Below are 23,310 nucleotides of genomic sequence, written 5' to 3'. Positions count from 1 at the left end.
AATGAAAATACTTTCCTACTTGTTTTCTATAAAAGTCCTTGTATCCATTTTTGAATGTTTATTGAAAAACACCGACCTTTTCCTTACAACAGAGAATGATTATTAAAGATCTCCTTGCATTAAAAAACAAAGAGCAGAAACACAAATTGTCTTGGTTCCTTTCATAATGATCTCTATGCCACATTTCAATTTGACAAAATATTATACCATTTTCCTCCTTTACTGCTCATTAACTTTTATGTTTACACCAAACTGACCTTCTTGGAGAAGGAGTTCGTGAAGACTTTCTTTTTGTTGTTTTGGATGTCTTAGGAGACTTGGAGGGACTTCTACTCTTCCTTTTACGCCTTTCTCTGTGGGACCAAGCAATTCAAGATCAGCAAAGAATACAAATAATACGCTCAGGAATGACAAAATCTCTTATTTGACATAACAACTACATAATGTTAAACTCAGGGATATTTATGTATGACCAACAATATCTGAAGTGTACAAAGCAAAAGAGGGTTTTTTTATGTTTCATTTCGGTGGGAAAAAAGAGAATGGAAGCAGGAAGTAGAAAAAAATCATTGTGGTTATCTTTACATGCTTGTACTTAAACCTGGTTTGTACTGAAACCTGGTAACAACAGCAACACAGAATTCACTAACACTGTAGAAAATAAGAGTTTCTTCAATCAGGAAAATATTTCAATTGAATGAGTAGCCACCTTATAACTTGAGCAATATAAACTTCAGTTCAGCATGACTGAAGCTTAGAAGCAAACAGTGCAAAATGAAGCCCAAGCTGTTGTAAAGATCAAAATGGCAAAGGTTATATTTATTATTTTCCTATCAGTCCATGCTCAACTTAAAAAGGGAAAAAAGGAAGATCTGGGTAACTACAGGCCAGTCAGTCTCACCTCTGTGCCCAGCAAGATTGAGGAACAGATCCTCCTGGAGACTATGCTAAGGGCACGCTAAAAATGCACTAAAACAGGACTCTGCATATGCCACAAAGAATCACAGACTCACAGAATCATTAAGGTTGGAAAAGACCTCCAAGATCATCTGGTCCAACCATCCCCCTACCACCAACGTCACCCACTAAACCATGTCCCTAAGCACCACGTCCAACCTTTCCTTAAACACCCCCAGGGACGGTGACTCCACCACTTCCCTGGGCAACCCGTTCCAGTGCCTGACTGCTCTTTCTGAGAAGAAATATCTCCTCATTTCCAACCTGAACCTCCCCTGGCACAGTTTGAGGCCACTGCCCTCTCGTCCTATCACTAGTTACCTGCGAGAAGAGGCTGACCCCCAGCTCCCCACAACTTCTTTTCAGGAAGAAGTTAGAGTAGTTTGCCCATAAACCTCCCAAACAACATGGACATTTCACAAAAACAAGCAGAATGTACAGAAACCTTTACAGACTTCTCTGCATTATATGAATCCTGGAATCCTGAATTTTGCAGGCCAAGGGAGTTCTGCTTTTTTTCCAGTGAAGAGCTATCACAGTTAAAAAGGAAACAAGCTTCTGGTATGTTATGAACTCAGGTAGCTATTTTGACATTAGTAGAGTAAATCTAGTGAAGCCTTAGGCCACAGAATGAGCTCTGTGTAAGGGAACTTGGTATGTAGTGGTGATTGAGCAGTAGTGAGTGGCATTGTGTTTGGGTGGCACAGACGGGGAAAGGGGGGGGATGTGCTGACCAAGGACAGCATTGGATGAGAGCCTGCTCTGCTAGGTAACAGAAGGCATCCTGCGCTGCAATGAAGAACTGACAATATGAAGGAACATCACATGTATGTGTCAAGAACTGATTGCACTATAGCTGACAAAATTAAGATTGTATGGGTATAAGAACCCAAGGAAATTCTTGAGCATGGTCCCTTCCTTTGAGGCATCCAGCTAGAGCTGATATATGGGTACTCTTTGCTCTAAATAAGAGTTGACTCTCTGAATGAATCGTAGATGCCTGGGGTGACCAATGCTGCTGGGGAAACAACAGGATCCCCTAACAACATGTAGAACTTTTCCCAGCTCATCCAGTATTACATTCTCTCAAGACAGCAGATGAAATTTCGTATTTAAATTTTACACGAGATCTTATTGAACTATGTAATTGCTGAGGTACTCAGAAAGGATTTTTTCCTGACCTTAATTCAGAAGCAATACTTTTTGCTACAGTTGGTCCACTTAGAGAGCTTATCATCAGTCTCACAGCCTCCTCTTCCTGTACTGAATTTATCTAGACATCCACCCACTTTACCCTCTCTTAGAAGCAAAAACAGGTAGGTTAATTCTTGACTGCTTTCCTGTTTACTACCAGCATGGTTAAGGAGTGTTACTTTTTCACTTTACCAGGCCATCTAACCAGCTTAGAAACATACCTTTATCTTCCAACTGAGATATATTCACTTTCTGAAAGGCTAACCAGTCAAAGTGACATGCTAGCCTCCTGCAGTCAGCCATCCAGCCAAGAAAATTAATTGCTTGCCATTCCTAAGACAGCCAATTGACAAATACTACCAACCAAGTGTTTACAAGCCCAACAAATTGCTCTACAGATGAACACCATACAGTATTTCAGTAATCAAGGAATTTTGTTAAGAATGACTCAAACTTTCATCAGGACAACGTGTTATGTCCCTCTATCGAAACTTTTGGATGGCTCCAACATAACAAAATGGCACAAGAGCCATCTACTTACTGTTCTTAAAGACTGTATATGCTATAAAGTGAAAGGCAAGCACCAGCAGCCCAACAAGAGACTGCGTGTTCTATCAGGTATGATACAGAGCTCTCTGTAATTCATTTACCTTTGTAAGGAAATCTACAAAAACAGAACGAATACAAATGGAATTACCAAGACCATGATATTGAAAAATAAAAATTAGGATGTATTTCGTTTTGCTGACAAGTCCAAAAAAAGCATGAAAAAATTCTAAACAAACCTGCTGGAGCTACGAGATCTTCTTGAAGAGCTATAGCTTCTTGGGGGTGTTCTGGATCTCTTCTCTTTCTTCTTTTTATCATCCCTCTCTTTTTCTCGCTCTTTTTCCTTATCCCCATCTTTTTCCTTTTCTTTTTCTCTGTCCCCTCCTTTGTCTTTATCTCCCTCCTTGTCCTTCATCTTCTCTCTGTCCTTTTCCCCATCTTTCTCAACATCTTCTTTTTCCTTGTTCTGATCTACCTCTTCCCTGTCTTTCTCCTTATCCTTATCTTTTTCCTTTTCCCTTTCTTTGTCCCTGTCCTTATCCTTGTCCCTGTCTCTATCCCTATCCTTGTCTTTGACTCTCTCTCGATCTTTGTTACGCTCTTTATCTTTATCCCGGTCCTTATCCCTGTTTCTCTCTTTATCTCGATCTCTTTCCCTTTCTTTGTCTCTGTCCCGGTCTCTTTCCTTTTCCTTGTCTCGGTCTCTCTCTTTCTCCTTTTCCTTGGTCTTTTCTTTTTCCTTGACCTTTTCTTTGTCTCTTTTCTTGTCCCTGTGAAAAGTCAAACAAAAATCCATTAATTCATCTTTGATCTTTCTAATAAAAATTACAACTTAGTCTTAGCATACATTAAATGCTAAAGAGAAAGTATGTCTCTCTGCTGAAAAATAATTTTTATGCAAAATTTTACTTCTCCACCTATGTTTACCATGCAGGAGACGCTATATAGTTAGGAAAATTTGGAAACCAAGTATCCAACCCACTCTTCAGAGTGAAGTTACTGTACTTTTTGTTTGGAGAACATGTTTCTTTACCTCACAGTTGTTACTAAACATACATAGATATTCTACATTTTCTCAAGACTGAGACAAACTCTGCAATTTCTAAATGCACTATTTTTTACTAAAGTTGGGTCCATATAAAATGGACTGCAGATTAACTAGCCGTGTATGAACAATGACAGCTGACTGGACAGAAGTCTTTATTCTGCAGCATTCTCTTGTACTAATATCCTGGATATGCTTGGAATTGCTTGGAAATCCAATACCAGTGTATACACAAAAACAAAAAATGGGTAAAATTTCACCAAACAATTCTCTTAAAAGGCAAACGTAAGGTCAAAACGCATTCAAGACAATTCAGTCTTCTGTAATGTAATTACGAATTTGAAAATAATTGAACTGTAAGAAAACTGGTAAGACAGTAAAAACAGAAGCAAGGTAAACAGAACAAGCCAACTTCTATAGGACAGGCAGAATGATACCTGTTCATAAGAAGAAAAACAGTGAGAAACACTCCAATGGATATTATAGTAAAACCAAATAAAAACTGATTAGATCACAGCTTTGGCTGGAAAATTACATTTCAGTATAGGATTATTTGGAAGTGGGAGACCCCTGACCATCTTTCCTAGTAGACATGCACATGAGCTGCCTCTAAAACATATTAAAACGAACAATTATTCAGAGAAATGGGAGAAAGCATGATACAAAGGATTGATTAACAGGCATTTTCAGGTCCACAAGAACCAGACTGATAGAAGTTTGTGTCTTTTGGTATTAGTACTTATTCTAATATTTTTAAAGATTCTCAGAAGGACTAATTCAGACCTGAGAGGCTCCAGGCACAGCCCCCATCCTTCTTCACTGGAAGAAGAGTTTGGCACTGGGACCGGGCACAGAGCAGCATTTTGCACGGGAGGGCGCTTTTTCAAAAGAGGACTTCTCGCTGGCCAAGTGGGAGACTTGGAGTAGACATAACCCACCAGCCAGGACTGTTCTGTGACCACCTGCACTGGTCAAGAGCACCCATCCTACCAGACCCTCAAGGCAGAAGGGTGGGCACTCTGAGAGCAAACACTGCAGCTCCAGCTGGGGGGGCTGCACCATCTCCCCCAGTGCTGTCCGATGCCTCCAGCCAGGTGGAGCTGCAGAAGAGACAGGCTGCAGTGCAGAACTCAGACCGCAGGGAGAGGGACTCCTGGGAGAGGGACAGGTGACAGACCTGCCTACAGAAGGTGTGCCCAGGTGGAGGATATCCTGCAGCAGGTGGCTGAGCTGCAGGAGGCAGTGAGAAGGCTGTGCAACATCAGGGAGGCTGAGAAGGAGCTAGATAGCTGCTTCCAAGTGCAGTGTGTGGTGGACCCACGGCAGAACAGCCAAAAAATCCCCCACCAGCACACACAGAAGGAAGGGATGCCAGCACTGTGGGAGAATGGAAGCCTGCAATGGAAAGGATCAGCAGGAGGAAGAGGTACCCCTGAAGCCTGAGGTACCCTTAAAGAATTGCTTCACTGCTCTGCAGACTGAAGAGGAAGGACCTGTCGTCATATTGCAACCACAAAAAGGTGACTGGGGATAGTTGTAGGTGAGACACCTCTTTTCTGAGAGGTGTGGAGGCAACCAGGATACGTACAGCCAGGAGCAGTCTGAGACATACCAAAGGACTCCAGTATGACACAGGACACCTGGTTACCTGGGATATGGAGAAGGCTGAGGTACTCGGTGACTTTTTTGCCTCATTCTTCACCAGCAAGTGCTCTAGCCACACAGAAGGCAAAGGCAGGGACTAGGAGGATGAAGAACCACCTGCTGTAGAAGATCGGTTTCAAGATCATCTAAGGAACCTGAATGTACACAAGTCCACAGGACTTGATGAGATACACCCAAGAGTCCTGAGGGAACCGCCAGAAGAAGTCGCTAAGGCTCTATCCATCCTATTTGAAAAGTCATGGTAGTCCAGTGAATTTCCTAGTGATCAGAAAAGGGGAAGCGTAACATCAATTTTTTAAAAAGGAAAAAAGGAAGACCCAGGGAACTACAGGCCAGTCAGTCTCACCTCTGTGCCCAGTAAGATTGTGGAGCAGATCCTCCTGGAAACTATGTCAAGGCACATGGAAAACAGAAAGGTGACTGGCAACATCCAACATGTTCACTAAGGGCAGTACATGCCTTATAGATCTGGTGGCCTTCTGCAACAGGGTTACAATGAGCCTGCAATGTGCACTTGCAGCCAGAAAGCTAATCATATTCTGGGCTGCATAAAAAGCAGTGTGGCCAGAAGATCATTCTCCTCCTGTACTCTGCTCTCATGAGAACCCACCTAGAGTACTGCCTTTATACTGGGGGCCCCAGCATAAGAAAGATCTGTTTGAGTGGATGCAGAAGAGGGCCACAAAAATTATCAGAGGGATGAAGCACCTCTCCTACAAAGACAGGCTGAAGGAGTTGGGGCTGTTCAACCTGGAGAAGAAAAGGCTCTGGTGAGACCTTAGAGAGATCTTCTAGTACCTAAAGAGGGCCTACAGGAAAGCTGGGAAGGGATCCTGTCAAGGAGTGGAGTGATAGGACAAGTGGGAATGGCTTTAAACTACAAGAGGAGAGAGTTAGATTACACGATAGGAATAAATTCTTTGCTGTGTGAGTGGCGAGGCAGTGGCACAGGTTGCCCAGAGAAGCTGTGGATGCCCCATCCCCAGAAGTGTCAAAGGCGAAGTTGAATGGAGCTTTGGGCAACCTGGTCTAGTGGAAGGTGTCACTGTCAGGGTGGTTGGAATCAGATGATCATTAAAGGTAATTTCTAACCCAAGTGATTGTATGATTCTACGTAGGTATAAACATAAAACTGATTTCTGTACTGAAGTTCAGATACCTCAGTATAAAAATCTACTTTCTATACTTTTGCTTCATAGACAAACCCTAGGAACAAGACAAAGCATTTAGACTTCATCCTTCACCATCACCTAAAACATTTGTTACATTTTTTCAAACAAACAACAACAAAAAAAACACCTTGTACTATATGCTAAGAAGAACAGTATTTCTTTTTACAGTTTACATTACATTTCTTATGAATGTAAACTCACCGAGAACGTGATCGACTTCTTGATTTCCGCCTTTCTCTAGATCTAGACCGTTTTTTTAGGGGACTTCTGGATCTACGTCTGTCCTTGTGTCTTGAGAGTGATCTGTTGCCAGACCTACTTCTATATAAATGATACCACAAGAAAAATACTTTAATATTGAAACTTCAAAAAAAATAGGTCAACCAAAACAAGAAAAAAAATACAAAAATCTTGCCTCACTACAGAGAGTTATATAGTTACACCTCAGTAATACAGTACCTGCCATCAGTTTAGCAAATATGCTTACTTTAAGTTTCACCAGGTATACGTGCTTTCCTTTGAAACAATGCACCATTTAAGTAATATTCAAGTAACATTCATATTTTATTACAACCTCTATGAATATTCCAGAAAATATAAATTATCATATTAGGATAGCTTTTCTTAATAAACCTCAGTGCATAAAATCTAAAATCAACTTGTAAAAAGCCATTAGTTGCATTTTTCTTCTTCTTCTCCATGCCCAGTCACTTATTGCAGTCTTGGTCACTTGGTTGGATCTCCAAATAAAAAAAATGAAACTTCCACTATCTGTGTTTCAGCATTTACTGAAAGTACCTTTTCAGCTGAAAGGATTTGTAAGTATGGATTTGATTTTAAAGAATTATCAAGAAAATGAATGAGCACTTACTAGGTGATATATAAGGAATACAAATAATGTGCAGATAAGTCCAATAGAAATTCAATTCCAGTCTTCTGATAAAAATACACAGCATAGTCTCAGATTTGATGACAAAAACAAGACTTTTAAAAATGAATATACTCTTTTTTTCCAAAACATTTATTTTTGGATGATCGCATTGTCTAGGAAGCTTAAAATAAAAAGCTGAATTGGAATATTATGTTTCAAAAAACAATCACTGGATACTTTGCCTGAGAGGTTCATGTGCCATGAAGTTAAACTTACCAAAGACAGAAAGGCCATACATATATTACTCAGTAAATTCTGAAGAATATGAAGACACAAAAAATACCAGCTTCACCTGTCTTCTGCAGCTCAAGACACACAGAGTAAGATACACCAAGAGAAGAGGAGAGGCAACCATTTTTTACCTACAGCTTCACGCCATGTATCAGTGTAGAAATACAACTAATTACAGAATAAATTAATTACAATTTAGTCAAAATAAGCCCTTCATCAAGATTTATATTATAAAGAAGAAAAGGATTTAGGTGGTTTATTAAATACAAAAACAGGAAAGTGGTACGGATAGTTTATTCTTAGGGATAAATTTGCTTCAATGGATGATACTGACTTCTTTAGCACATACTCAAAACTTTAACAGTGGTAAATGATTTTTAAAAAGAAAATTAACTATCAACTTGTTAACATGTTTAAAGCCTAGGTTTTCTGCAAGTGAAAAATGCAAATTTATCTTCTAGAACTCAGTTTGGTTTATGTAAATACAAAACAGCACAGAAATGGCTCAGATGTTACACAAAATGAAGACTTATTATCAGTTATGTCCTGAGTTAGAGAAACAGCAGGGAAGCATGCAAAAAGGAAGTGACCACATCATTGTTTTTGCATTAAAAAGTTCTTGCATAAAAACCCAATGGTTTGATGTCAGAGAATATGTGCTGCGGTATCTTGCTTTTACAAAGCTGAAGCCTGCACTTAGATGATATTGCATTGTTAATATAAATGATGTGCTATGCCCCTCTATCCAGCCTTTATGTGTAAAGGAATTCTATGTACACAAAAAATGTAAGAAAGGATGCAACATAATTGTTTCTGCAACACTGACAACACTCACCTTTCTAAAGTGTAAGCTATAAAACACACTTGAATGCTTTGTTTTTTGATACTTAATGTAACCAAATACCTTCAGACTGACTACATAAATACTCACAAGAAATTGAAAAAATATGAACGATTTCAGAAAGTGTCTGCGAGTGTCACATGAACATACTGTCTCATTCTTGGAAAAAATGTTAATGGACAAACTTTAACAGCGATCTAGAGATTTCATTTCCTCCTATATTTCAAAGCCTGTTTCAGAAATTAACAAATTTAGCAAAAGCAAACAAACTGAAGAATGAAAAACTGCCCTTATATTTTTCTTCTGGCTTCTCAAAGATTTAACTTTACAGTACAATAAATAGAAAATCTGTTTTTATTAACTGTGTGTTTAGAAGTTCAGGACAGCAGGGACTTTCTACTAGCAAAATCAGCCACCTTATCAGTTCGGGGTGTTAAAACTATAAGTGTTCCAGCCACAAAGCACAGATAATTGTTCATTTGTTTTTAAATACAGAAGTCACAAAATGAAATAAGGTCATGCTACACCGCACAGAAAGTACCTTACAGTGTGTTTACATTGAAAGTAATCTTGAAAACATTAGCATTTAAAGGGAAAGAGTATCTGATCAGATAAAGATCCCAGTTACCCTGATCTGGTTAGTATAAACTACTAATCTCTACACTGACACTTGTCTCATAATTAAGAAATCTAAGTAACCACCATCATTCAAGAAAAACAGTATCACCTTAGTCCAAAACAAAAACATACCTACCTGTGTTTTGAATGTGATCTTTTCCTTCTAGATCGGGATTTTGAGCTAGACCTGGATTCTGAACGAGAATGGGAACGAGATCGACCGCCTTTTCTTTCACTGCTCTTTCCAGACTCTGAGAGGAAAAAACCACTTTGCAGTGTAAGCTCAGAACATTTAAAGATCCCAGTTAACAATCTGGCACAAGTGGAATGTACCACATATAGTGCAAGGGGCCTACTCTTTGCACATCTTCCTTCTTTGCAAATATCCTTCAGAAACATCCAAGAAAGTCATTGCATATACTCGTTGAGTGCAGCCATCCTGCAGCAGTACACATAAACCAGATAATTATAAACAGCTAGCTCTATTAGGAAAGGGATTTATGTTGCTGCCACAATGCACAAGATTACAACATGTTCTCCTGTTGGTATATTATTAATGTAACTACTATTTCTTTTTGTTTTTAATAACCTGAGAAGAATAGAGTAAATTAGAATAGAGGGCAAAATTTGAAAACAAGCATAAAATGGTAAAAAAATAAATAATAAAGCAGTTAATACTTTCAATACTTTTAGACATTTGAACAACTGTACAAACGTTGAGCTTTTATTCCTCATGCATTATTTTGGGGAGGAAGGGATGGAGAAAAGGGGCTGAGAAGTTTGATCCAAAAGCCACGAAGTCAGTGGTTAAGCCTATCAGCAATCTCAGCAAACTTTGGTTCAGCCTCTATAAGAGACCACTTTACATAAAGGAAATATTACAGCTGTTTTAATTCCAACCCGAAAGAAAAACAGAAAAAAAACCCTCATCTCTCCCCAAAATCTCAATACTACCAGCTATCTAACCTACATAAGCCAAAATCTGAGATTGTTAATAAAATGTCTAAATCTCACAAATAAAAAGGAAAAGGAGGAACTTACTCAGTAGTTGAACAAAGTGAGATTTTTTTATGCTGTGCTTTAAATCATCAGCACTGAAATGTGCATCTAACCTCTCAACCCATTAACATCTTCCTCCTTGACCTGACATTTCATTGTTAACAGGGATCAGTAAAATGATTTGGATGAAAAAAAGTCCATTACAATATGTTAAGTTTCACCCCAGATTCATTCTCTGATCCCATTTGGTTTGAATATGTACAATCTTCAGCCAGCATGAAAAAGAGCACAGGGACAAAATTAATCTGCTAACAGTAAATAAAGCATAATATTGATGCTTTCACCAGAATGCTAGCTCCTCCGATCAGGAAACTACAACACTAATGTGTGCTAGAAGAACAAAACAAAACATATAGTAACTTCATGTAAACGTTTGTAAGTACTTTGAATTTTAAAAGCACCAACAATTAATACTATTCAGTTTAGCACTGTTTTCCTATTTTTGAAAACATTCAGTGAACATGTATGCAAAGATAAAAAAAAAATGATGGAAATAAACAGTCAACTGCTCTGTTGCATGAAGACAATTTTGATTATTTTAATGTTCTTCCACAGATATTGTACAGCTCTGAGTAACTTTTTCCTGTGTCTCAAAATGCTCTTAAAATCATGTACCAGGTGCACACAGAACATGTCTGTTACACAGTGAATATAATATACCTACCTGGCTCAATAGCAGCAGATATAAAAGACTGGGCCTCCCTTACTCTCTTCATCACTTCTTCCAGTTCCTTGGCAGCAGCTTGTGGTGTCATTTCAGGAGGCTTCACTATTGCATTATTGGAGTGATTTATTCTAAATTAAGGAAAAATAAAACCTTTAACACACAAACAGTTGAAAACAGAAAATGAAACATAAGAAAGGAAAATACTTTAACTTCAACATACGATTAAAATTTTCAAAGTTCAGTAAAACTGCAGATTTTTCACAGCATTTATCTGTTGCCTAAATATCTGAAATGTATCTTTTATTCCTTTCTAATGTTACCACTTTTAAATAAGTGAGGCACAATGTTTCTGTTTTACTCTAAACAAATGGAGGTTTAAGTCTAGAAATCTGTTCCTCTGGTTTAGATCAAATCTCAAAGTTAAGCCCTATTTTACACATACTTCATATATAAAACTTTGGACGAAGGACTTTGCGGATTCTCTCCCTTTTATGGCTTCCATTGCCTCAATATTAAATGTAAATGTACTTTACTCTATGCCATTCACATTCATCTTAGACGAAGTTATACCCAATCTTGAAACTGGAGTTTACAAGACTGTTCCAGTTAACTAACAACAGATCATTATATTGAAAAAATATTCATCACAGTATATTCCTACAGATCAGAGTCATGAATGTATGAGGATGCTATGAAATCTCTCATTCAATATTCATATGGATAATTCATTTCTTACTTCAGTGGCCTGTCTCCAAACATAACTCCATTAAAGGCAAGAGCTCGAGGTACAGAATTTTGGTCTGCAAATTCCACAAAAGCAAACCGTGTTGGTTGAGTCTCATCACCCGCCATTCGCACAAATTTGACTTCTCCAACTTGCTTAAAGAACTCAAGCAGCTGATCCGCTGTGGTAGTCTAGAAAGAGTCAAAGAGCTTGGCTGAAGTAAAATATATAATGAAAAAATTATCCAACATATCAGGTAACATAAAAACTATAGATTTTGCTAAGAAATTTCACCATTACTACACAGGTGACATAGGTTTGGTAAGTTACACTATAGGAAAGACAGGCATTATTTTTTCTTCCACTAATCTAAAGAATAAATTACAGTTTAAAATAGTGCAACCACAAGTCCTGAAGTCCTACATTTAAGTTATAAACTTGCACAGGATTTTGCACATTTCAGGCAACCCATTTGAAGTAACTGATGAGGAATTTCCTTATACACCTATGTCAAAGCTATTTCTGCTATTATGATTTTTGATCAGTTAAAAACAGCAACAACAAAAACCAGAACAACATTACAAGACTTTGGTTTTATTTTTTCTACTAGCTTCCAGCTTGTTTTATTTTCTTGCAATCAACGGCACTTTTATACTCTTGTAGCTACTTTGGCAATCAAATAACCCCCCAAAACAAATACTCATATTGCCATCAGTCAAAAACAAATCATTTTTCAAACAAATAAATCAGTAACTGCTGAAAAAACAGATTTCTGACAGACCTAGCTTTTCTGTCATTGAAACTCAGAAATGCTCAGGCTAATTTTGCAACTTTTACTAGGACAAATCATTAACCTTCTGCTATAGTTAATTTATTGTGATTCAGAAGGTGAATTCCTTCTTGCTGTACTTAAGCAGCTGCACAGTATTAGAGAGGGACAGCTATCATGATCTACTGGCTTCTAAGGAATCACTCAATTAATACAGCCCAGTTGGATCAAAACATACAATCTTATTTCTGTTGCTTGAATTCAGTCACACTGTTATTCCTCTGGTGTCCTGCTAATCTGAATTACACAGTCTGGTGCAGGATCTGATCTGATTAGTGCAAGAGCATTCAAAATTTAAAATAATACTAGTAACCAAAAAGAGTGAGGTTTTTTTTGTTTGTTTTTCTTAAATTCCTATTGTCATCAGCTACAAAAAGCTCTTAAGACTACAATCCATAAATTACAACTTTATATCTTCCACTAGAGTTTCTCATACCAAAAAAAAAAAAAAAAGAAAAAAAAGAAGAAGTTACCTGGGAATTTAAGTTTCCAACATATACTGTTCTCCTGATTTCATCGATTTTGGATGGGTCCACATTCCCCATTATTGGTGGCTGTGGTATTTCCCCAAGTGCTGTTATGTTAGGGTCCAGTGCTGCCGCTGGTATTGCTCCCAAAGTGCCAAGTGAAACACCAAGCTGAAAAACACAAAAACAACATATGCTTTTGATCTAGCATTGGTGGGAAATACTTGCTAGTGTTTCTCTGTGTTGTGCATTTCCTTGAAAATCAATCTAAGAACAGTGGCAGTATTTTAAACTTCAAGATCCCTACTTTTTTTTTTTTTTTTAAAGAATAAAAATCTACCCACAAATGACCTGGTACAGTTAAGATTTTCTGTGGGCTACTAGTTACCATCTTATTAAAGGCATCTGACCAGAGATGCAGTGTATCAATCAGAAAACATGGAGGCGTGAATTTCTAATGCTAGTAGTCAATCAAATTGATTAGGATGTCTTCAAGCATTGCTATTACTGTTATTTTTTTTTTGCCACAGCAAGTATTAAAGATGAGGAATCGCTAAGGACTGATCTAAGTTTGGTTATAAAGAATTTCACCTTGCAACTGCTAAGAACCAAGAAAGAAGAAGCATCAAGACAAAACATGCATTCAGAATGCCATGACCACTGGAAATGGACCATCAAACATGCACAAAGTTAATCAATCTAACACCACACAAACATCTTTGCCTTGCAGAAATCAACAAAATCTTAATCTTCTTCTGACTTATGAAGAAAATATATTACAATATTTTGCAAGTACTGCTGCACCAAAAAAGCCCTGTAGTTAATATCCGGACGTCAAAAGAAATTATTCAGTGGTGTAATTTCCTGCACATTTTCATTCTTCAAGTACTTAAGACCAAGGAAGAGACAATCAGGACTACAGAGCATTCAGGAAGTGTGATTTTGTTATTAAGTACGCTCATCTGATGAAGTATGAAATAAAACTTTTAATTTTTAAGTCCTACCTCACTAACAGAATGTGTGAGAAATCATATCTGTATACACAATGCTATTATGCATGTACAAGAGCATATCATGCTTGACTATTTTCTAGTTCATCTTGTGGGTTCTGCTTGGTTACTTATAATTCCAACATCTAAAGAAAAGCCATTGGTCATCACTATTGACAAATACAGAAAGTAAAAAAAGAGTTTTTAAGCTATGTAACAGGCATAACCTGTTCACCAAAGAACAACTTTCTGCATTCACAAGCATAGCAAATTTACTGCTTCTGCTAAAATCTAAGGAAAAGAGAATATTGGCAAGATGACATGACTAATTAATACTGTACGTGAGAAAAAGGGAAATTCCACGGATAGTACCTCTGCATTCCATCTCCTTGTGTTGTCTACATTTACCCAGTGGAGCCCATCGGTCCAAGAAACCAACAGTTAGCAACCATTGATGCAGCAGTAGAACAAGCCCCAAAAATGCCACTTTGTAACTAACAATGAATTCTGGATTGATGGAATAAAATACTGAGGTTTTGTTTTGAAAACTTTCATTCACAGAACAAGATAAATTATTCATATGATACTGAACATGTGCATTAAATTAACTCCTGGAGGATAAGGGGGGCATTTACTATTTGCTGTCATCCTAACATCTGAACAGACTGGCAGAACTTTATAATAAATTATCTGTTATTAAAAGATGGGTATGAAAACAAAGTCACTTAAGAAAGTTATTTTAGAAACAAATGTCTCTAAATCCTGCTATTAATTATGCTTAATTAGCAGCAATTAAGCAGTTGAACCATGAGTAAGCACACTTTTGATTTATGAAATGCCTAAACTATTACTTCATATATCAGTGAGCATAATATCACCGATCTTAATAGAAAAAAAAGCCAACATTCTTGTGAAATAAAAATGATTTTCAAAGCCAAACATTGCCTCTTATGCAATGACAGTTATAACTGGTGACCTTGGTCCCACTGTTTCTGTATAGAAGTTGTGCACTCTAAAACAGCTGCTGGAGTAGAAGCTTTGAAAAGGATGGAAACTTTTGTGCAGATTTGTGAAATACTGCAGCAGAAAACAATGTTGCATTTTCAAGCAAGGTTTTTATGGAAGGGATGAAAGAAAGGAATTAATTGATACTCATTTCTTTTAGGATGCTTGTAATTATCAGCTAAGTATATAAAAGTGGGAATAATGCTTCTGGTAATCGAGACAAATGAGGAATCATTATAAAAACAGGTAAGTCAGAGTCTGCAGGACACCCTTAACACAAAAACAAAAAATCCAGGATGGTATCAGGAGCATCAGTAAACACACAGCTGCAACACATTTAGAAGACTGAGGACTTTCATCTTCAAATAACATAGGGGCGGTGACACTAAGTCCAATTTTTTCTGAAGTAGGCTTTGCTATTTCCAGAATTGTGTCTGAACAGGGCACAGTTGCCTGCTGATTTCAAGAAAAGCTTACAGGGGTAGATGGGAACAGTACAGAAGTAGCAGCAGCTAGCTCTTGTGCTATTTCCAGTGAAAACATTGCTAGGCAAACAGTCAAAAGTCCTACCGCTGAGATATTAAATAGAAGCATCCTAATGCAACATTTCAACATTATAAAGGTCTGTGCCAATTTAAACATTATGTTTTAAATGATTTTTAGGAGATGGATAGCATTGCCACTGGATCAAATTAATGGGTCTAGAAAGGGACAATTAACATGGACACAACCAAAACCAGTATTTACCCACTAGTTTGAAAATTAAAAATCCAAAAAAAAAAAAAAACCAGGAAAGGTAGTGCACATGTATCTCATGATCCACCCTCAAACAAGGAATCACAGCTAGATTCTCACTGATTTGACACAGAAGAGGACAACATCCATGGATCAGATCATTCTTGGTCTCTGAATGCAGAAAAGGCTATTAGATATAGATGAAGCCAGGAATCAAACAGCAACTGAATTTTACTTACTGTAGTCAAAGGTGTTGGTGTAGGTATAGGAAGCAACCCTGCACCAGGCATCAGGCTTGTCATAGTAGGAGCAGGTGCCAATAAAGAAAGGGCTTTGGCTTCATCTGGGATTTTACCTGAAGAAGCAAATGAAAGCATTATACAGAGTTTGCACACTACACAGATGTTATTCTTTCTATGATTTTACAATTACCCTTGCATTTAAAAAGGTAATAAATAAGAATGAATCTATCTACCAGATCCTTACAAAGAAACAAATAAGAACTTAAGTTTTTCCTTTTACCCTGCCCTACTAGGAAAAACAAAAGTGAGAAAAACTTCAAAGACTAGCAATCTCATTAATGGATTATTATTTTAAAAACTGAATATGTACACAATTATTTAACACTTTGAGCTATGGGTCACCTGTACTGGAAACTTAATGTTCATGAACCAAACGATATCAAGCATGGACGCTTTCCCAGGGCGGTGTTTTCGCGGTGATCGAAAGTTGTTTTACACATGACAACCGTTCGTGTTGGCTGCATCACTAATAGCACACAGAACATCAGATACAGAAAAGAAGAACATTTTTTAAAGTTTAATCCCCAGAAATGGCAAATAACCAAATCAGTAAAAGAAAAAAAAAAAGAAAAAACATGTATGTGCTAACTGAAATTTGTGCTTTTTTCTCTCTGAAGCTACCTACTCCTGATGTAAAAATAAATAAAATAAAAACTACTGTGACTCCACACAATACACACTACAAGTAAAGCTGGGGGAAGGAAAGGGGAGCGCAGAAAAATTTAGATTTGTACTGTCTTATATTCTAGGTCATCTCAGTTTATCTGAAACTTTGATAGATTAGCTGTAAATTTACTGAGATTGAAGAAAATCATAAAAAATCAGCTAAGAAAGCCATATATTCCTAAAATATGCATTTTATACTATTTCAACCAGATTATCTTCTCCCTGTCATTATAACCGTTTAAATATATGTAATCATAATTTAGATACTAAACATAGGTTTCATTAAAAAGTTAGATACAATTAGACTGTTAAATTAACCCCAAAAATCTTCAAAAATTAAAAGATGCAATAGCTGAACAATTAAACGTGCCTATTAAGTTTGAAATGTAAAGGGATTTTAACTGATACAAACACTAAACAATCAAAAGAAAAACTACAGAACGCAGTTCTAATTATACTACACATCTAAGATTTATTCAAAATTGCTGGCATAACTGTATATATGCTAAGCCACTGAGCCTTTTGGTACTACCACATGCACTTTAATAAACCAAATGTTTTTATTTAAACTTTTTTTAATAGCCAAGATGTCTACGAAAACTGTACTGATTAAAACTGTATTTCTTAGCTATAAACCCCTAACTACAAGATTTGAAAATGAAAATATTAATATTCTTATCAAAAAGAAGAATATTAGATAAGTTTTAAAACACTGTGTAGTTTTAGCTACATGAGTTCCAATATACCCTGCAAGAATTATACTATTAAAAAAAAAAAAAAGATGAAAAAGGTACTGCAAAACAGTAATACAGATCTGCAGCATGGACTGGGTTACAACTGGATGTGACCAAAGGACAAAACAAATCTAAATGAAAATTAATTTATATGCAGCATGTGTGGAATAGAAAAGATAAAGTAACAGTACCCATCTTTTTCTCATGCCTCCTATTTACATTTATTTTAAGTTTTGAGGCACCTTGCTCTTTAACATGTAACAAACCACTTGATTTTGCTATCTATAGGAAAAAAATAGGAAAATTATTAGCACTCAAGAATTAACTCTGCAGTCATGTCTTCCAGGGCTTTTTAGAAAACATGCATGAATCTGAGTAATCACCACAATGTTCAGCACTCATTTTGAAGTCAGGCATGCAAGGAGAGGTGTACCTGACCTGCTGTACCTGATCTGCCTGACTGCTCACAAGAATCATGTACTTTGGTGCATATCCTGCCTACGAGGTAGCTAACTAAACAGTCTTTCCAATATACAGTTCCAGTAACTGTGCATGCAAATTAGGCATACAATTACATACTAGTTCTTCTGAAAGATCAAAATACTTAAGTGTTTTCAGATAACTAATGAACCAGACCACTAACTATCAGACCTAATCCTGAGCAGAGAGCTTCTTGCAATTAACAGGATACTTAAGCAGGATTCCACATGATCAACACACATGGCTCAAGTAAATTCAGTAACAGAAAGGGCTCCGAAAATTGTGTGTCTGCATGCTACTTTTGATCCTTGGTCTGTAATGTACATAAGCATATGCCTAATTTAAATATGCACTTACATACAGCCAATTCAATATAAACAGGAACCGAGTTAGGCACACAATTAAACATACAGCGAGTTAAGTTCAGAAAGTTACTTATATTCAAGCCTAAACTTTAAGCGTATGGGACACCTTACTGAAATAATAGGAATTATTCATTTGCTCAAATGTTGCTTAAGGAACCAGCTGAGCACTTTTCAGTTAAGTCAACTATTATAGCAGTTAAAAGAATGCAGAGTATGCATATATTAATTACAAATTAGCAGCATTATGTCCAGAATACTTAGGGTTCTAAATAGTGTAACGTTTCGTTTTAATAGAAAATCCATTCGGTCAGTTCCACGCCACAAACAAAGATCTGCTGGTTCATTTTATTGTAGAAGGGTCTAACTCTACAAACAGAACCCTGAAAATTTGCCTGTATTTTCAGAGACACTGTATTTTCACAGGTTCACCCTCCAGTTTTTAAGATCAGGTCAAATTTTTAAATAATTCCATAGAAAATAAACTGGGACAGGGGAAGAAAACTTTGCACATCTAGTTTACTGAACAAATGAGTATGAGAGACCAACTAACCTCACGAATTAAAAACAGACTAAGTTTTTAGAGCTTTATCTCCCTAAGTTTATAAAAGAATATAGGCCCACACAGATATACAACAAAACATGTTGGTTATGATACAGTAAGTTAGGATACTTTAAGAATTATTTAAGAATAACAGATTTGTTTTTTAAACTAGGGCTTAATGGAAATGAGATAAAGATACTGATTTTCTAATAAGGGAAACAGACAAAATAAATGTCATATATACCTCATATTAGTAATATTTCTTAGAAGCTTTTGATTGTTTAGCAAATCACAGATTCTACGATCATTTACTTAATTACTCTTTGCTTTGTGATGGAATTTGGAAGCACATGTAGATTAGTTCTGCACTGACTAAAAATACCTTATGCTCCTTAGAAGATGTACTGTTGTCCTAAATATATATAACTGTTTTTTTTTTGTATCATCAAAGTGCTTAAGAGTCCTAGCCAACTGAGTCCGTACCAGAATCCACTTTGCTAAATGATGAACAAAAATATTTGTATTAAGCAGGTAGTAATCACAGTATTATCTCCTTCCAAATGCTCAGAACAAATTAACTTCCTGTTTTTCATACTTAAACTACACGCTTAATCCTCCCCTCAAAACTGCTTCAGCAATAAGTGAGTTTGTTTTAAAATATTTTCATATCTACTTTAAACATAATTAGAGGTATTGTTATTTTCCTGCTATTTTAAGTCAGTGGCAAACGCACACTTTGAAATAAAATAATTTGTGTGTGATCCAATTCATGATTGTTATTGGATTTAACAGCAGTGACTAAACAGATTAGTTCTAATGGCAACAACCTCAACTGCCGAGGTTTCAAAATAAATGAAACAAAGAGTATGAGGCAAAGCTCTTCCCAGCTGCAGTTCACAGCCTAGTGCATTACCAAACTGAAACCAACTGATCTCAATGCACTTAGCTGGGAAGAGAAATGCCTGAGGATGAAACATACCACCTGGCCCACCATTTCTGCTGTAGAGGTTCCATTCCACAAGAAAGAATATATCTAAAGATAACCTTCTCAGTCACTCCAGCATCAACTACCAGGGCTTGAGATAACTAAGATGACTTTTTTTTTTTTAAACTTCTTCACATAACCACCACTGGAGCATGTAAAAGTGCAACACATACACATACATACACACACACACGCATACAGAACTGATTCAATCTTCACACAAATAACAATGTTAAAAGACAATGTGCCTCATATAACACATTCCAATCTAAACCTCGGGCTGCGTTTGTACTTATGAGTGGTATACAGTCTTTCTAAAAATTGTAAAAACAAAAGGATGAAATTTTACTGCCACTGACCTCACTGGAGCAAGATTTCATCAGAAGCAAGTATTTCATGACATTCACTATCCATGAAATTGCAATTTCAGAAATAATTATATTTTAAACTCTTTATATTAGACATAAATAGAAAGCCTTCTTTTAAACAGACCATGCAACCTAAAATAAAAACTACTCTGCTGAGAAGTGGGGCAAATAGCAGAGAAAGATCATGACTGTATTTTGCAAAGTTAATGTCTCCAGAAAGTAAGAGTTTTAAGTGTCCTTTTCCAAGGTGAACTCGTAACGTATAACATATGAAAGAACGTATCTTAAAACTATTTTTCACTATTCCAGCCTTCTGACACAATATGCTCATCTGTTGAATTTAGATGCTTACATGTATTCAAAACCAAATTTATCCATGACTCACAGCATAAAAATAAGTTAATCATACTCTGTGTATACCATCCACCATTCATAAGCAGCTTCAGGTCAACTTCAAAATGAAGCACTGCGAACCCTTTACAAAACACCATTTTTACAGAACTGAAGTACCAGTTCACAAGTACAAGGGAAAGAGATTTAACAAAACAAAACAAAAAGGGACAAAATAAAATAAAAATAAATTAAAAAAAATAAAGAAAAAAAAAAACAAAGGAAAGAAAGCAAAATAAAATAAAAACAGAGACAGGGCGTCCATCTTCAGCAGGCCAGACTTCGATCTCATTTCCCCCATGAAGGTTTCACTTGACGGCAGGTTTAGTGGCATGGCAAACAATGCCTAACTCAGGCAAGTGTAACAGGTCTGCCTTGGCCAGTCTAGTCATCTAATAATGCACAAATATCACACAGAGAAAACATACAAAACCAAATTAATAGTCAAAATCCATCTACCAGATAATGTGGACATAAAATTTAGAATGATTAGGGTGGCATCTTTGTTATCTTTCAACCTTTGTGTTCTCAAAGCATAACATTTAAAGAAAAACCTACCCATACACACAAAAGAAAATCACATTTTAACAGCTTGATAATATTACTTCATTTACAATTACATTTTCTGTTAAATTGTTTATTAAATGACACAAAATTAACATTGTTTTCATTGCATAGTGATCCCCACCTCATATTTCCTTGATTTACCACTGTTTAAATGCACTCTAAATTTCAGATTTTATTGTGGTTTTTAAAACCAAGTTTTCAAAGTTTTTTACCTCTCCTCTATGTTCAATTCGACGCATGAAACATTTCATTACTGGCACCACTGGCCACCAATATAATTTAATCTTCCAGTAAAGTATAGCCATTGCTACTTTTAAAGCTTGTGATACACTCAACTGACTCCATTAACAATGCATTATATGATACATAGGTGATTCAAAATGTTGTACTGTGATCTCCAAAGCCATGCTTATTCCACACAATATACTCCTTAGGAAGTTAAACTTATATGAATTCACATCTTTACAAACTAAAACGTGTGATTCTGTTAGAAAATTACACGGAAACAGTATTCTGACATTAAGAAAAAAAAAATGTCCTCACAACCCAATCACTTGTTCAGCTAATTATGCATGAAACTGGGGGATTCAGAATGACTTAGAACAGTGACAATTTATCTGTAATGCATTTTCTTAGAAATGTCTAATAAGTCATCTGCAAATGGGGTGGGGACAAGGTTTCTTAGAACTTCGATTTTATTCTCCTTCCACTCACTGTCTACTGTCAAAGAGACACAGGAAAATGTAGCTTTACCTGCCTGTTGCCATACCACGTCAGGCAGTGATCTCATCACAAGAAAAACACCAGGAAGTGTTGTTCATTCATTAGGCAGCAATCTTCCCTCTCTGGCAGTACTGAACCAGTGTTAAGGTCGTTTGGATGAAACATGAAACTAAGATCCTGAATAATTTATAGTCAATTATTTAGGGACAACTTTTCAGTTGTCCGGGCTCTCATCGGATATATTTTGCCTACCCAGACCTTCAAGTTGATACAGCAATATCCTCTTCATGGTTTACGAATAAGTTCAAAGAATAAATCAAAAAAAGCTCTTTTGTTGTAAGAGTTACTAAAAATCTAGGCTTCACAAAGACAAAAATATAACAAGGCTATGAAACAGGCAGTATATTGTAGGTCAATATAACCTTCAGTTAAAGTACTTTTAGAGTCCATGAAATTTTGGAGACTTGCCAGAGTTTGCTAGAATATCCCAGACCATTATTACAACAGTACTAATCTCATACTATCCAGATTACAATATGGCAAGCAAGCCAAAAAAATGGTACCCTGGGATCATTGTTAACAAACTCCAGGAAGTCAGCAGCATTTTTTAACCAAAACCTGACTCTTGCAGTAAGTCACATTAGCAGCAGGTGTTTCTGGACTTGCTGCAGCATATGGTTCCACCATTCAATACACTGTTTTTCATGGCAAAACAGCTACCATGCTCAAAGTGAAGTTAGCTTCAGTCCACCAGCTGGAATGTTTCCACTCCAGGGAGGCAAAAACTCCAGATTCAAATGGGCAGGTGCTCAATTCCACAATGATCCCAGTGAAGTCAATGGGGCTCTGCCTAAATCCCGTTATCTGCCTATGCACAATTCAGCAACAATAGGGCCATGTTTCATAAAACTGTATTCAGATTTGGAATATTAGAAGTAAGAATTCCCTTGTATTCAACACATCTGTAAATTACGGGCTCAGAGCTACTTCAAAGAAACATCTTTACTAAGAGCTACTTAAAAGAAACATCTTTTCTTTACTAACAGTTATAAAAACACTTTACTCTGGAAGCATTCTGTGCAGTTAATTGCATTTTTCAAGAGATATCTAACATCAAAAAGGAGTACCAGTATGTAAGAAAGCATTTTTAATGCAAACGAAATAATACGTTCAACAGTAAGAAGGGAAAACTGAAATCTTGTTATTGCATAAGGAGGTAAACTATTTATACTTTATATTCAAATAGTAGTTATCACCATACATACAAAATATTTTAAATTAGATAAATCTACAATGGCTAAATGCATACATTGCATGTTGACAAGACAAATGGAGACTCAGTACAAAAAAAAAACCAGAAGTAATGAGCATCATCAAAAGAAAAAAAACAATCCCTCCTCCCCCCCCCCCCCCCCCAAGAGAAGTCACACATTAAGATCCAAACTGCACTGTTAACTGTGCAAGGCAATTACCTAATATTTTCAGTGCTCCATTGACTTCAGTGAGAGCTT

At 36.6% G+C, this 23,310-nt stretch overlaps 1 protein-coding gene across 4 annotated transcripts in view; it reads right to left on the bottom strand.

Moving 5' to 3' along the window:
- Nucleotides 1–23,310, bottom strand: part of SREK1 (splicing regulatory glutamic acid and lysine rich protein 1) — a 38,326-nt gene that overhangs the window by 4,834 nt on the left and 10,182 nt on the right. Inside the window, exons 2-10 of one of the 4 annotated variants that reach the window (XM_066988611.1) lie at nucleotides 16,323–20,901; nucleotides 15,918–16,033; nucleotides 12,956–13,120; nucleotides 11,666–11,844; nucleotides 10,927–11,057; nucleotides 9,340–9,454; nucleotides 6,784–6,903; nucleotides 2,937–3,470; nucleotides 258–353 (exon numbers count right to left, since the gene is read on the bottom strand). In XM_066988611.1, the coding sequence (XP_066844712.1) occupies nucleotides 258–353; nucleotides 2,937–3,470; nucleotides 6,784–6,903; nucleotides 9,340–9,454; nucleotides 10,927–11,057; nucleotides 11,666–11,844; nucleotides 12,956–13,120; nucleotides 15,918–15,980 (1,403 nt within the window). In that variant the 5' untranslated portion in view covers nucleotides 15,981–16,033; nucleotides 16,323–20,901. Of the gene's footprint in view, nucleotides 1–257; nucleotides 354–2,936; nucleotides 3,471–6,783; nucleotides 6,904–9,339; nucleotides 9,455–10,926; nucleotides 11,058–11,665; nucleotides 11,845–12,955; nucleotides 13,121–15,917; nucleotides 16,034–16,322; nucleotides 23,162–23,310 lie in introns of those variants that run through there. The other 3 variants (XM_013180531.3, XM_066988610.1, XM_048079507.2) reach the window with 3 other exon arrangements.

Source organism: Anser cygnoides, chromosome Z (genome assembly GCF_040182565.1).
Source record: "Anser cygnoides isolate HZ-2024a breed goose chromosome Z, Taihu_goose_T2T_genome, whole genome shotgun sequence".
NCBI classification, from domain to species: Eukaryota; Metazoa; Chordata; class Aves; order Anseriformes; family Anatidae; genus Anser; species Anser cygnoides.
Note: the sequence above shows the minus strand (reverse complement) of the source record. Positions and strands in the feature narration are given on the sequence as shown.